Below are 12,953 nucleotides of genomic sequence, written 5' to 3' on the forward strand. Positions count from 1 at the left end.
TCGCCAGTTCACCTGGAAGGTGTGCATGGGGCCTGATCAGTAAGGAGGGAGGAAGTAATTGGGCAGGTGCTCCACCCGCCATTGCCCTGTGGGGGCATGTGGAAGCATTGGGACTAGACAAAGACTGTGCCAAGGTCTCCTGGAGGGAACAATCCCTGCAGAAGGCTGACAAGGAAGAGAATGTATGTCTGGTGGTAGCATCCTGCTGGAGATGGTGGAAATGGCAGCTTATAATCCTTGGATGTGGGTGCTGGTAAGGAGCAGGGGGACCCTGTTGGTGGGAAGAGAGGGGGTGAGGTGTGAAATACAGCTGATGGTTCAGACACAGATAAGGTGGCAGGGAATCCTTGGTTGAGGAAAAAGATGGACATTTCTGAAAACTTCTTGTAGAAGTTGACATAATCAGATCAGACGTGATGAAGATGGAGGAACTGGGAGAATGGAATTGAGTCTTTAAGGAAGCAGGTTGAAAGGATGTATAGTTTAGGTAACTGGGGACCAGTTGGTTTGAATTGCGAGTTCAAAATAGGACAGAATAGGTGGGCTTTGCTGAAAGCAACCCATGTCAAGGCAGGGACAGATGTGGGGGTCAAAAAAACATGATAGAATGGAATCAGGCTATAAAGTTATCAAACTTGATAGTAATTTCTAGAATCTGCAAGGTCCTCAAGTAGAAAATGAGATGGTGTTCTTTGAGCTTGCGCTGAGGCTCGCTGTAACATTGCAGTAGGCCTGCAACAGAAACATTGGCGTGGGGGCACAATAGTGCATTGATGTGGCAGGCAACAGAAAGTTGCCTATCCTTTCACACATCTGTCTCTGGGATCTGCTGACCTCACCTCTCTTCAGCACCATAGAAAACATCCTATCCAGATACATAACAGTTTTGTATGGCAACCGCTCGTCCCAAAACCATTAAAGATTACAAGAGAGCTGTGAACACAGCCCAGTCTGTCCCAGAAACCTTGCTTCTTTTGAGTCTGTCTATATTTCCCTCTGCCTCGGGAGTGCAGGCAACATAATCAAAGACACCTCCCACCAGGTTATACTCTCTTCCAATCGGGAACATATAAACAGCTTCTTCCCCGCTGTTATCAGACTTCTGAACGGACATTTCATATGTTACGAGTTTATCTTTCTCTGCACCTTCTCTGTAGCTGGAACACTATACTCTGCATTTTGTTCTATTACCTTGTAAGATATGATTTGTCTGGTTAGCATGCAAAACAATTCTTTCCACTATCTCAGTACGTACAAAAATAAATCAAACAAGAGAGAGAGAATGGGGTCAAATGATCTTTTGGATTGACAGCATTATGGGGACTAACATATTCCAAAGTTTTATACTTGGACAAATTTCAAATTATACACATGATTTATTTACAAGAGAAATTACTCAATTGTTTCCTGATACCAAATAAGAAGGGCTTATGCCCGAAACGTCGATTCTCCCGCTCCTTGGATGCTGCCTGACCTGCTGTGCTTTTCCAGCAACACATTTTTCAGACCAAATAAGAAAGCATAGTAAACAAAGGAAAACACTCGAAGTGTTAAAATGTACAGGAAAATGCAATCAAGCTTTCCCTACGGTGTAATGATACCTTCAGTTTCATGATTTCCCCCACTCCCACCTTCTAGTAGCCATGAAACCACATATTGTACCTCCCTGCCACACACGACAGCAGAAAACTTGAGTTGAAAAAAATAATGCAGTAAATTGTTAGTTGTCTCCCTGAAGCCGATTGAGTCTAAAAGGAACTCTGATCATGACTATAACTATTTAATATCTCACCTACCTTTTATGGAGTGATTTCCTCTCCAACAGGGCTGAACTCTCCTTCGAAGTATTGCAATACATCAACACTCACTGCATAATTTTGCAACTTGTTCTGATCCTCATTATATAAAAAATATTAAAACCATGGAAAAACAAGTGCAAATTCAACTGGATTTCAGAAATGTAAGATTACAGATATGGTGAAATGCTTAATTTGTTCCCTAGCGGAGGAGTCTAGTATAGATTATAAAGCCTGGAATGATACTGAACAACTGCTTCCATTGATTGAAGAATCAATATACGGGGTATAGACAAGTTTTATGCTAGAAGTCTGAAGGATTTTTACAAATAACAATCACACTACTTGAGTAAGGAATCCATTATGTCAGAGGATACGGAAGCACACTAAAAATCATTTAAAAATGAATTGGATGTCTGAAAAGGAATATAAGACATCGAGAAAAAGAAATTAAATATAAATCATTGCTTACTGAACAGTTAGCATTGGTTAAAGATCCTCCTTATATATTGTAACACATATGATTCTATGAAATGCCACAGGTATGTAATCACCAGACTACAATTTGAGAGTTTGTGATTACAGAGCTTTGTAATGACTATCAGCGGAAGCCAAAGATAGAATTTGAAATTTTCATGCAAGTCAACATAGGAATCTGTGCTTCAGAGCCAATATTGACACAGTTTAAACAATAGTTCGCCCAAATGTTAAATGGTCCTCATAATACTCAATATGAAAGAAGGAATTAGGCTCATGCACTAAAATAAAACCACAGCATCAAGCCATTCATCAAATACATCCAGGACTTTACTTTCAGGCCACTTTTACAGAGTTCATTTCACATTAATCACTTTATGCAGAATTCCTTAACATCTGTCTGCAGTATTTTGTTTTTAAAAACCCTGAACCTGTGCTTCCTCAACGCAGTGTATTTCTAGAATCTGAAGTAAGGCTTTGGACTTACATCGTCAATACCTTTTACTACCTTTTTTTCTACATCACCTTTAAATCATCTCAAGTTGAAAAGCTCATACTTATCTGGTCCTACTTCCTATGTCACTCCCCTGGAAGCTGGTATCAATCTTATAATTGTTCTCTGCATTTCCAGATTTCAATATCTCAGTGATTGAGAGGCCATTTCTTTGAACATTTCGGACCCAGGATTCACTGGTACATGAAGTGATTTCTGAAGATGAATCAAGTCTGAGAAATGAGTGATTAGCATTAGAGAGAGAATATTATTAAAACTAAGAGATAAATAATATGTTAGCATCTAACTATTGCCTCCAAAAATATACATTTTAAAACAACTTGTATTTATGTTCTGCAGCTCACATTCAAGACAGATCACTCAATACTTTACAATAAGGAATCAGAAATCAACAGTTCAGAAGGATTTACAGCTTGTTTGAAAGTTGGAAGATGGAGAGAATGGAGTAGGAAGTCGCAAAGGCCAGGATAATAGTTGCATGAATTCAGTCATTGATGGGGTCTAGGATGACAAGTCAAATGATTTAAACAATTTGGTCAATTAACTACTACGGCTCTGCTCTTCCTCACAATGGTAACAGGTGAAAAGAGTAAATTTTAGATGTAAAAGTAAAATTACATGGTAAAATCATTAATCTTCTCCTCAAACTGATAGCAAAGGAAAATCACAACAGTGTAAGGGGAAAAACATCAGGAGAAATCTTTTGGAGATTTTCTCTAGCAATGTAAGACATCATCATAGAATCCCTAGTGTGGAAGCAGGCCATTTGGTCCATCGAATCCTGACTAACGCTCCGAAGAGCATTCTGTCCAGATTCACACCCCTACCCTATCCCTGAAATCGTGCATTTCTCAGGGCTGATCCACCTAGCCTGCACATCCCTGGACACTGAGTAATTTAGTATGCACATCTTTCGACTGTGGGAGGAAATTAACACAGACACAGGGAGAATGTAAAAACTCCACACAGCCCAAGGATGGAATCAAACCCAATCCCTGGTGCTGTGAGGCAGCAGTGCTAACCACTGAGCCACCCCACATTATGATCTTTCTTCAGCTTGAATACTTAAGTTCAAAGTTCAAATAACAAGACAATTTGTTTTTTAACTTAAAAAAAAACCTATCTGAATTTGGCACCATGCCACAGGAATATACACTACTGATTCATTTTGTCAGGTATCAAAGTAAGGTGGATAGTTTTCAGGGCCTGACAACTCATCATCCAATCCAAAAGCTTGGTTCCACTATGTGGAGCTTCTTCAGCAGGTCTCCTCAATTGTCAGATCAGTGGAAAATGTTCGAGGAGAAGCTATTAAATCTTGACTGGGTAAAAGACAACCATCTCAACATATGGAGGAACACTTTAAACAAAAAAAAATTCTCCATTTAAAATCAAGAATTATCCTTGAAAGACTCCCACCTTTACTTCTCGAAACACTATATCCTCAATTTGCAAAGGCATTTTTTTTTTTACTAATTATAGCAAATTGTAGACTATCATTTTGAAGGGAAGAGCTATACTTCAGTATTTAAACAACCTCAGCCCACGGGGATGTCACGGTGTGGTTGTACAGTACGTTGGTGAGGCCTGTTTTGGAGTACTGTGTACAGTTCTGGTCGTCTTGCTGTAGGAACGATATTATTATAAAATTGGAGAGGGTGCAAAAAAAATTTTCCAGGATATTGTTGGGACTGGAGTTTTTGAATTATAAGGAGAGGCTGGATAGGCTGGGACTTTTTCTACTGGAGTGTAGGCGGTTGAGAGGTGACCTTATAGAAGTTTACAAAATTATGAGGGGCATAGATACGGTGAATTTCAAAAGTCTTTTCTCCAGCGGAGGGAAGTTCAAAACTAGAGGGCATAATTTTAGGTGAGAGGAGAAAGATTTAACAGAGGTCTGAGGGGTAACTTTTTCATACAGAAGGTGGTTCATGAATGGAGTGAACTGCCAGAGGAAGTGGTGGATAGAGGTAGAGTTATGACATTTAAAAGTCATGTAGACAGGTACATGAATAGGGAAGATTTAGTGGAATAAAGGGCCAAACACAGGCAAATAGGACTAGTTTACTTTGGAAAATTTGGTCATTATGATGAGTTGGACAAGGGGTTTGATATCATGCTTTTTGACTCTATAGGAGAAAGTGAGGACTGCAGATGCTGGAGATCAGAGCTGAAAATGTGTTGCTGGAAAAGCGCAGCAGATCAGGCAGCATCCAAGGAGCAGGAGAATCGACATTTCGGGCATGAGCCCTTTTTCAGGAAACTGAAGTGTATGACTCTATAACTGTCTTCAATAGTGGACAGATTTGTAAGTCGGCTGCAGAAGTCCCAGTCCATAGTTATTGTCAATGAGCCAATCGGCTCAGACTTTCTTCAACTGAAAATCTGAAAGGTTTCTTAGTTGTTACATTTTCTGCAAGGCAAGTTATTAAAAGTTTTGGCTTAGTGTCTGAACTGAAAGTAGTGCACAGGCAGTCATGAATGCTTTGGGTTGTGTTACAAATTGCAATAAACAATTAAGAAATGCTAATAACTACAGAAATGATGGAGACTTTCAATTGAATAGCAAATCATATGCTTTTAAGCACTTTTCATATTTTCCAAAGTCATACGAAATAACTTCATAGTATCCCACCATCAAGTCAGCCTTGACACTGATCCAGCTTCCTTAGAGCCAGTTCTCAGAGTGACAGAACCTCTAACACTCCTGTTTATGTATGTCATCCAGGGTTCCCTGATAGGAACTGTTAATCTGGTCAAATTAGAAACTCATATTCTATGAAGTCCACCTGGCCGATCTTGTTACAATCACCAAACAGAAGATAAAAATATCGACATTGAAACCTGCCATGGATAATATTCCTTGGAAACATCACATGATATTTTATTCAAATTTTACGATCAAGAGTTATCAATAATTGGAAAAGATTGTCACCTGAAGCTAAGCCAATTAAGAAATATTTTAAGAGACAGTCAAAATAGAGATACATAAATTGATATAGCTCCATAAACACATAAAATGGCTAAAAGTGTTTACTATTGAACTAAGTGGCCCCTGCAACAGTAATGACTATCATGTCAGGTGGTGGGGGATGACGTTTGAGTCCCACGAGGTGTGTAGTTGGGGGGTATGAGGTAAGTATGGGGTCAGTTGAATAGTTAGGAGTTATACTATGTATTTAATAATCTAACTTTCATGAGTAACTATAATTAATTTCAGCAAAACGTTCCATATTCTCTCATTTAAATTGAGAATTTCAGAAGGTTCCAGCAATAGGGTATTTTAGCACAATCTTCAATTTCCTGGGCAATTTCTTTGCAGTCTGCTAGGATTGGGAATCTACTGGGTTCCCATGAACAACTCCCATCGACACTGGAATAACAGCAGTTTGGCCATAAGGAAATCCAGGCCAATGTTTCATATACCATCGAAACAGAGATTTCTCAAGAGTGATAGGTAGGTACAGTTATAACTTTTAAAAGATATTTGGGCATTATGTCATTAGGGAAAGTTTTGAGGGATATGGGCCAAACGCAGGCAAGTGGGGGCTGTTTCCATGCTGCATGACTCTATGTCTCTAGGACAGTGCAAAGGCATGTAATTTCAAATTTGCCCATGTGATTCAACCCAAAGCATGGGGTGACAGCAACATTTTATCTTAAAGGGATATGTATGGAAAATGTTTCACCATATTAAGATTTAATGAATTAATTCCAAAATGAAATTGTTAACATTAAATAGAGATTCACAAGGTTTTTAAAAAAAACTATCAATAGCATATCCAGTAAGTTTACAGTTCTTACATAAAGGAAACTCATGTACCCTTTAATTCCCTAACCAAAAAAATTCAAATATAAGCCTAGAAAGATTTATGATGTGCAGATTGTTTTAGCATTGATCAGACAACTGACCGTGTACATCTTGAATGATTTTCATACAAACATCACTGTGACAAAGATATAAAATATTCAATATAAAGAGACCATCAAGTTGCAAAGCTGGCTGGACATGAAGAACAGTAGTAAGTACTATGACTGGAAAATACTTCTCCCTCTGTTAAGCTCAAATGTCACGTTTAACTTGTGAAAATACAGTTAGATTCTGTCTAATCTATAAAACAGACCCCAGCCAAAGCCTCACTGACCTTACGTTTTAAAATTAAATATGGCAATCTATGGACAAGTACTTGGTATTTTTTTTTTAAAAAGTTCTCCTTTTTAAGCCGACTGAAGATGTACATTTGGATAAGCAGCTGATGTACATTCTCCATACTTGAAATATAGACTGCACACACATGCATTGTGTGTGCAGTCTATATTTCAAGTATGAAGAATGCAACAGACATAATAATCCAAGAAAAGGTTAAAATGACACAAGAATGCAATAAAGTGATAGGTATATAATTTACATGAACAGGACAACATGTACAGCTTCTGTTCTCAGGGAATAAAGTACCATCTGCAGATATAAATACATAAAACTATAGAGAGAGAATTGTGCAGAAATGAACTGTTTTATTTTTGTACACTCCACAGGAGGGGTTGACTGTACATGTTTAGAAAGCAAGGCTCCCGTTTTATTTTTCATTTTTTAAAATTTCTCCTTGATTGTAAATGATGTGCAACTCAGTCAACAGCTACATTCAGGAACAAACTCGCCTCATGCACATCGCACATCGAAAAAAAAGACTGCATACGGAGATGCCCAATGAGAGATCGAACGCTGTTGTTGAACAAAAAGAAAATAAAGAGAATAAAAGGTGCAGAGAAATTATACACAAAAAAAAATCAATGTACATAATGCAAAGTCAGGCAACTAAATCCTCTGAGGATAACAAGTAGTTGTGGTATATACAGAGTGTTCTGAATAAAAGAACAGTATTAAACTCTCATTATACAATATGCAGCAATACCTGCATCACTTGTTTAAACTTGTATTTGTCACATGTTACATCTTTCAAAATTGAGACCACTCTCGCTCTTCAGTTGAACACACACCTGAATTTTAAGATTTCAAATTAAAAAAACTTGTGATTGTAACAGTCACTGAAATACAACAATTTTTCCACTCCGCGCCTCAACACCAGGGAACTCACAGCATCAGGTGTAAAATAAAAATTCTGCAGCACCGTGGATTAAATTCCGCTGTCTGGGTAAGGTAATAGCTAGCCTAGAATGGTTATATATAAAATTAGATAAATAAAATCTTCTACTCCAGGATATTACAGTATGCATGTGAGAAGCTGGCACATGGAATGGTTGTCTACAGAAACTCTCCCCACCCTATCACCCCTTTCCTTGTGCCTTAATTTCAGACGCTACAAATGCTTTCTTTTTTTAATTAAAAAAGGTTTTACTGCACATGACTAGTTTATTTAAAATAAACTGGAGGAAAAAAGCCTAAACAATATTTATCTGAATTATAAGCTTAAAATGTACCTTACCAATAGGTACACAATCTTAACTCTTACTTTTGTTTTTGTACAGTATGAAGGGGGTTCTAGTAAATGCTGGTTTAGGCCCAACAATCTCCAGAACATGAGGTCCATACTTTACAGTTGTTTATGCCACAAAAGGTACATATGCTGGTGGCCTATACAGATACACATAGATGAGTTATGCATCCAGGTAAACATCGCCAACATGATTGTGGCTGCAATAGTTTAGTAGGTGCTCGATTGTGTTCTTACATTTGCACCTTGGACCGGTGGAGGTTGGTACTGGGTTATTCCAGTATTTCGGTAGTGCTGAGAACTTGACACTGTGGTAATCTTTGCTCCAGAGTGAAGTGGTTGCCCCGAATTTGCTGAGCTTAAGGTCCATGAACCAGATTGTGACGACCTTGCAGTCTGTGAAATAGTAGAGTTTATGGTGCTCAGGGTTGAAGTAAGAGTGGAATCAGTTGTTATAGTTTTTGTGGTGCTTTGTAGTGGGGTAGCAGCTGTAGAAGAAGTACTTCCAGAATTAGTCTTTTGCTGAGTGCTATTCAATGTCTGCAAAACACTCCCAGAATGCTGTTGACCACTGTAGTACCCAGAATTCCCTACATACTGGACCACAGAGGTATCAACAGATGCTGAATGAACAGGGCTTGAGTAGAGAGCTGAGAGAGGAGTTGTCATGAGATTGGAATCGAGTTGATTCTGGGATCCACTCTGTCCTGACGTGTGGGATGAAGATCTATAGATGAGTCCTTGTGTGTGAGCCATGGAAACACTTGAGGAGCTATGCGTTCTGTAGGGGGACACATTTTGCTGTGGATGTACATGGGGTTCAGAAAGATGTCCTTCAGACTGTGCCTGTAGGAGCTGATCAAAATTCATTCATTGTATAAGATGTAATTTTAAAATGAAACAACATTCTATTCCATGTGTAACTGATAAACTTACATTCACAAAGTGCATTCACTTGAATTGTCACATTAACTGCCCCTACCTTTTACTTAGATTTATCCTACATTATCTATTTACAGATCACATTCGAACAGCTATCTTAAACATTAAACCAAAAAACAATAAATTGAGATGCATCATTACATTGGATGCCACCTCAGCAACTTGTAGAATCATCACAATTAATTTCATGACGACACCCTTAGCAGCCTATCAAGACAGTGTGTCAGAACTGTCCCTTTTTTCTCACATTGCTTAGCCAACTCAGCTGACAGTAATGAAAGTCATTGCTCTGAGAAAAGCGAGAACATGAAGCATTTTTTTCAAATATACATTACCATGGACACTAACTAGATGCTTCCTTTCGCTGGCAGAGGGAGTGGGGTGGCCCTGTTGGTAAGGAATGATATTCAGTCCCTTACGCAGGGGGGACCTAGAATCAGGGGATGTAGAGTCAGTATGGATAGAACTGAGAAATTCTAAGGGTAGAAAGACCCTAATGGGAGTTATCTACAAGGCCCCCAAACAGTAGCCTGGATGTAGTGTGCAAGTTGAATAAGAAGCTGAAATTGGCCTGTCGCAAAGCTATTACTACAGCTGTTATGGGGGATTTCAACATGCAGGTAGATTGGGAGAATCAGGATGATACTGGACCCCAAGAAAGGGAATTTGTGGAGTGCCTCCGAGATGGATTCTTAGAACAGCTTGTGCTGGAGCCTACCAGGGAGAAAGCAATTCTGGATCTGGTATTGTGCAACGAACCAGAATTGGTCAGGGACCTCGAAGTGAAGGAGCCATTGGGAAGTAGTGACCATAATACAATAAGCTTTAATCTGCAGTTTGAAAGGGAGAGGGTAGAATCGGAAGTGACAATATTTCAGTTGAATAAGGGGAACTATGGAGCTATGAGGGAAGAGCTGGCCAAAGTTCAATGGTTCAATACCATTGGCAGGGATGGCAGTGGAACAACAATGGCAGGTATTTCTGGGTATAATGCAGAAGATGCAGGATCAATTCATTCCAAAAAGGAAGAAAGATCCTAAGGGGAGGCAGGGGTGGCCTTGGCTGATGAGGGAAGTTAAGGACCATATAAAGACAAAAGGGAAAAAGTATAACATAGCAAAGTTGAGTGGGAAATCAGAGGACTGGGAAACTTTTAAAGAACAACAGAAGATAACTAAAAAGGAAATACGCAAAGAAAAAATAAGGTACGAAGGTAAATTGGCCAAAAATATAAAGGAGGATAGTAAAGGCTTTTTTAGGTATGTGAAAAGAAAAAAAATGGTTAAGACTAAAATTGGGCCCTTGAAGACAGAAACGGGTGAATTTATTACAGGGAACAAAGAAATGGCAGAAGAGTTGAATTGGTACTTTAGATCTGTCTTCACTGGGGAAGACACGAGCAATCTCCCAGATGTAATTGTGGCTGAAGGACCTGAACTGAAGGGAATTTATATTAGGCAGGAAATGGTGTTGGAGACACTGTTAGGTCTGAAGGCTGATAAGTCCCTGGGACCTGATGGTCTGCATCCCAGGGTACTGAAGGAGGTGGCTCTAGAAATCATGGATGCATTGGCGATCATTTTCCAATGTTCTATAGATTCAGGATCAGTTCCTGTGGATTGGAGGGTGGCTAATGTTGTCCCACTTTTTAAGAAAGGAGGGCGAGAGAAACAGAGAATTATAGACCAGTTAGTCTGACCTCAGTGGTGGGAAAAATGCTGGAGTCAATTATAAAGGACGAGATTACGACACATCTGGATAGCAGTAACAGGATAGATCAGAGTCAGCATGGATTTATGAAGGGGAAATCATGCTTGACTAATCTTCTGGAATCTTTTGAGGATGTAACTCTGAAGATGGACAAGGGAGATCCAGTGGATGTAGTATACCTGGACTTTCAGAAAGCCTTTGATAAAGTCCCACATAAGAGGTTAGTGAGCAAACTTAGGGCACATGGTATTAGGGGTAAAATACTGACATGGATTGAAAATTGGTTGGCTGACAGGAAACAAAGAGTTGTGATAAATGGCTCCCTATCGGAATGGCAGGCGGTGACCAATGGTGTGCCGCAGGGATCAGTGCTAGGACCACAGCTTTTTACAATGTACATTAATAATATAGATGAAGGTAGTAAAAGTAATATTAGCAAATTTGCTGATGACACAAAGCTGGGTGGCAGGGTGAAATGTGAGGAGGATGTTAGGAGAATACAGGGTGACCTGGACAGGCTAGGTGAGTGGACGGATGCATGGCAGATGCAGTTTAATGTGGATAAATGCATGGTTATCCACTTTGGTGGCAAGAACAGTAAGGCAGATTACTACCTAAATGGAGTCAAGTTAGGTAAAGGGGCAGTACAACGAGATCTAGGTGTTCTTGTACATCAGTTAATGAAGGTAAGCATGCAGGTACAGCAGGCAGTGAAGAAAGCTAATAGCATGCTGGCCTTCATAACAAGAGAAATTGAGTACAGAAGCAAAGAGGTCCTTCTGCAGCTGTACAGGGCCCTGGTGAGACCGCACCTGGAATATTGTGCGCAGTTTTGGTCTCCAAATTTGAGGAAAGACATTCTGGCTATTGAGGGAGTGCAGCGTAGGTTCACGAGGTCAATTCCCGGAATGGCGAGACTATCTTACGCTGAAAGATTGGAGCGACTGGGCTTGTATACGCTTGAGTTTAGAAGGCTGAGAGGGGATCTGATTGAGACGTATAAGATTATTAAAGGATTGGACACTCTGGAGGCAGGAAACATGTTTCCGCTGATGGGTGAGTCCCGAACCAGAGGACACAGTTTAAAAATAAGGGGTAGGTTACTTAGAACAGAACTGAGGAGAAACTTCTTCACCCAGAGAGTGGTGGGTGTATGAAATGCTCTGCCCCAGAAGGCTGTGGAGGCGAAGTCTGTGGATACTTTCAAGAAAGAGTTGGATAGAGCTCTTAAGGATTGTGGAATCAAGGGTTATGGGGATAAAGCAGGAACAGGATACTGGTTGAGGATGATCAGCCATGATCATAATGAATGGTGGTGCTGGCTCGAAGGGCAGAATGGCCTACTCCTGCGTCTATTGTCTAATTTTTCAATTCAAAATACTTGCTGCAGTAGAACAAGGTGGGTTATTAGAATAATAGATGATCAGAACAGTACACAGGTTGCTCACGCTAGCAAGAATCCAAAGGCTGGAACCATTGGGCACAGAGAGAACAAATGGAATAACGACTCTGAATGCAAATCACTGATCTGTGCCTCAAGAATGTCGAGAGCACAGAGAGGTGACAATGACATCTGAGCACAACATAGAAACATAGAAAGTTGGCACAGATGGGAATTGATGGCATAGGGAGAAAGAGATGCTGGTTTTTAATTCCTTTCAGCCTCCAGGCATTAATTAAGTGAGCAGGTGGGTGATTGGTGGTGAATTCTAAGGAGGAGAAAGTGAGGACTGCAGATGCTGGAGATCAGAGCTGTAAATGTGTTGCTGGAAAAGCGCAGCAGGTCAGGCAGCATCCAAGGAACAGGAGAATCGACGTTTCGGGCATAAGCCCTTCTTCAGGAATGAGGAAAGTGTGTCCAGCAGGCTAAGATAAAAGGTAGGGAGGAGGGACTTGGGGGAGGGGCGTTGGAATTGCGATAGGTGGAGGGAGGTCAAGATGAGGGTGATAGGCCGGGGTGGGGTGGGGGCGGAGAGGTCAGGAAGAAGATTGCAGGTTAGGAAGGCGGTGCTGAATTCGAGGGATTTGACTGAGATAAGGTGGGGGGAGGGGAAATGAGGA

General features: G+C 40.2%; 1 protein-coding gene across 14 annotated transcripts in view; it reads right to left on the reverse strand.

The window, feature by feature from the left end:
* Positions 1 to 2,594: 2,594 nt before the first annotated feature.
* setd5 (SET domain containing 5) overlaps positions 2,595 to 12,953 on the reverse strand; it is a 171,302-nt gene continuing 160,943 nt past the window's right edge. For 12 of the 14 annotated variants that reach the window (XM_087994145.1, XM_087994139.1, XM_087994140.1 and 9 more), the window contains 2 exons: positions 8,478 to 9,095; positions 7,283 to 7,510 (listed from right to left, as the gene is read on the reverse strand). In XM_087994145.1, the coding sequence (XP_087850271.1) occupies positions 7,448 to 7,510; positions 8,478 to 9,095 (681 nt within the window). In that variant the 3' untranslated portion in view covers positions 7,283 to 7,447. Of the gene's footprint in view, positions 3,000 to 7,282; positions 9,096 to 12,953 lie in introns of those variants that run through there. The other 2 variants (XM_043707775.2, XM_043707771.2) reach the window with 2 other exon arrangements.

Source organism: Chiloscyllium plagiosum, unplaced genomic scaffold, assembly GCF_037043375.1.
Source record: "Chiloscyllium plagiosum isolate Xiang-an unplaced genomic scaffold, Cpla_swu_hap1 HiC_scaffold_14, whole genome shotgun sequence".
NCBI lineage: Eukaryota > Metazoa > Chordata > Chondrichthyes > Orectolobiformes > Hemiscylliidae > Chiloscyllium > Chiloscyllium plagiosum.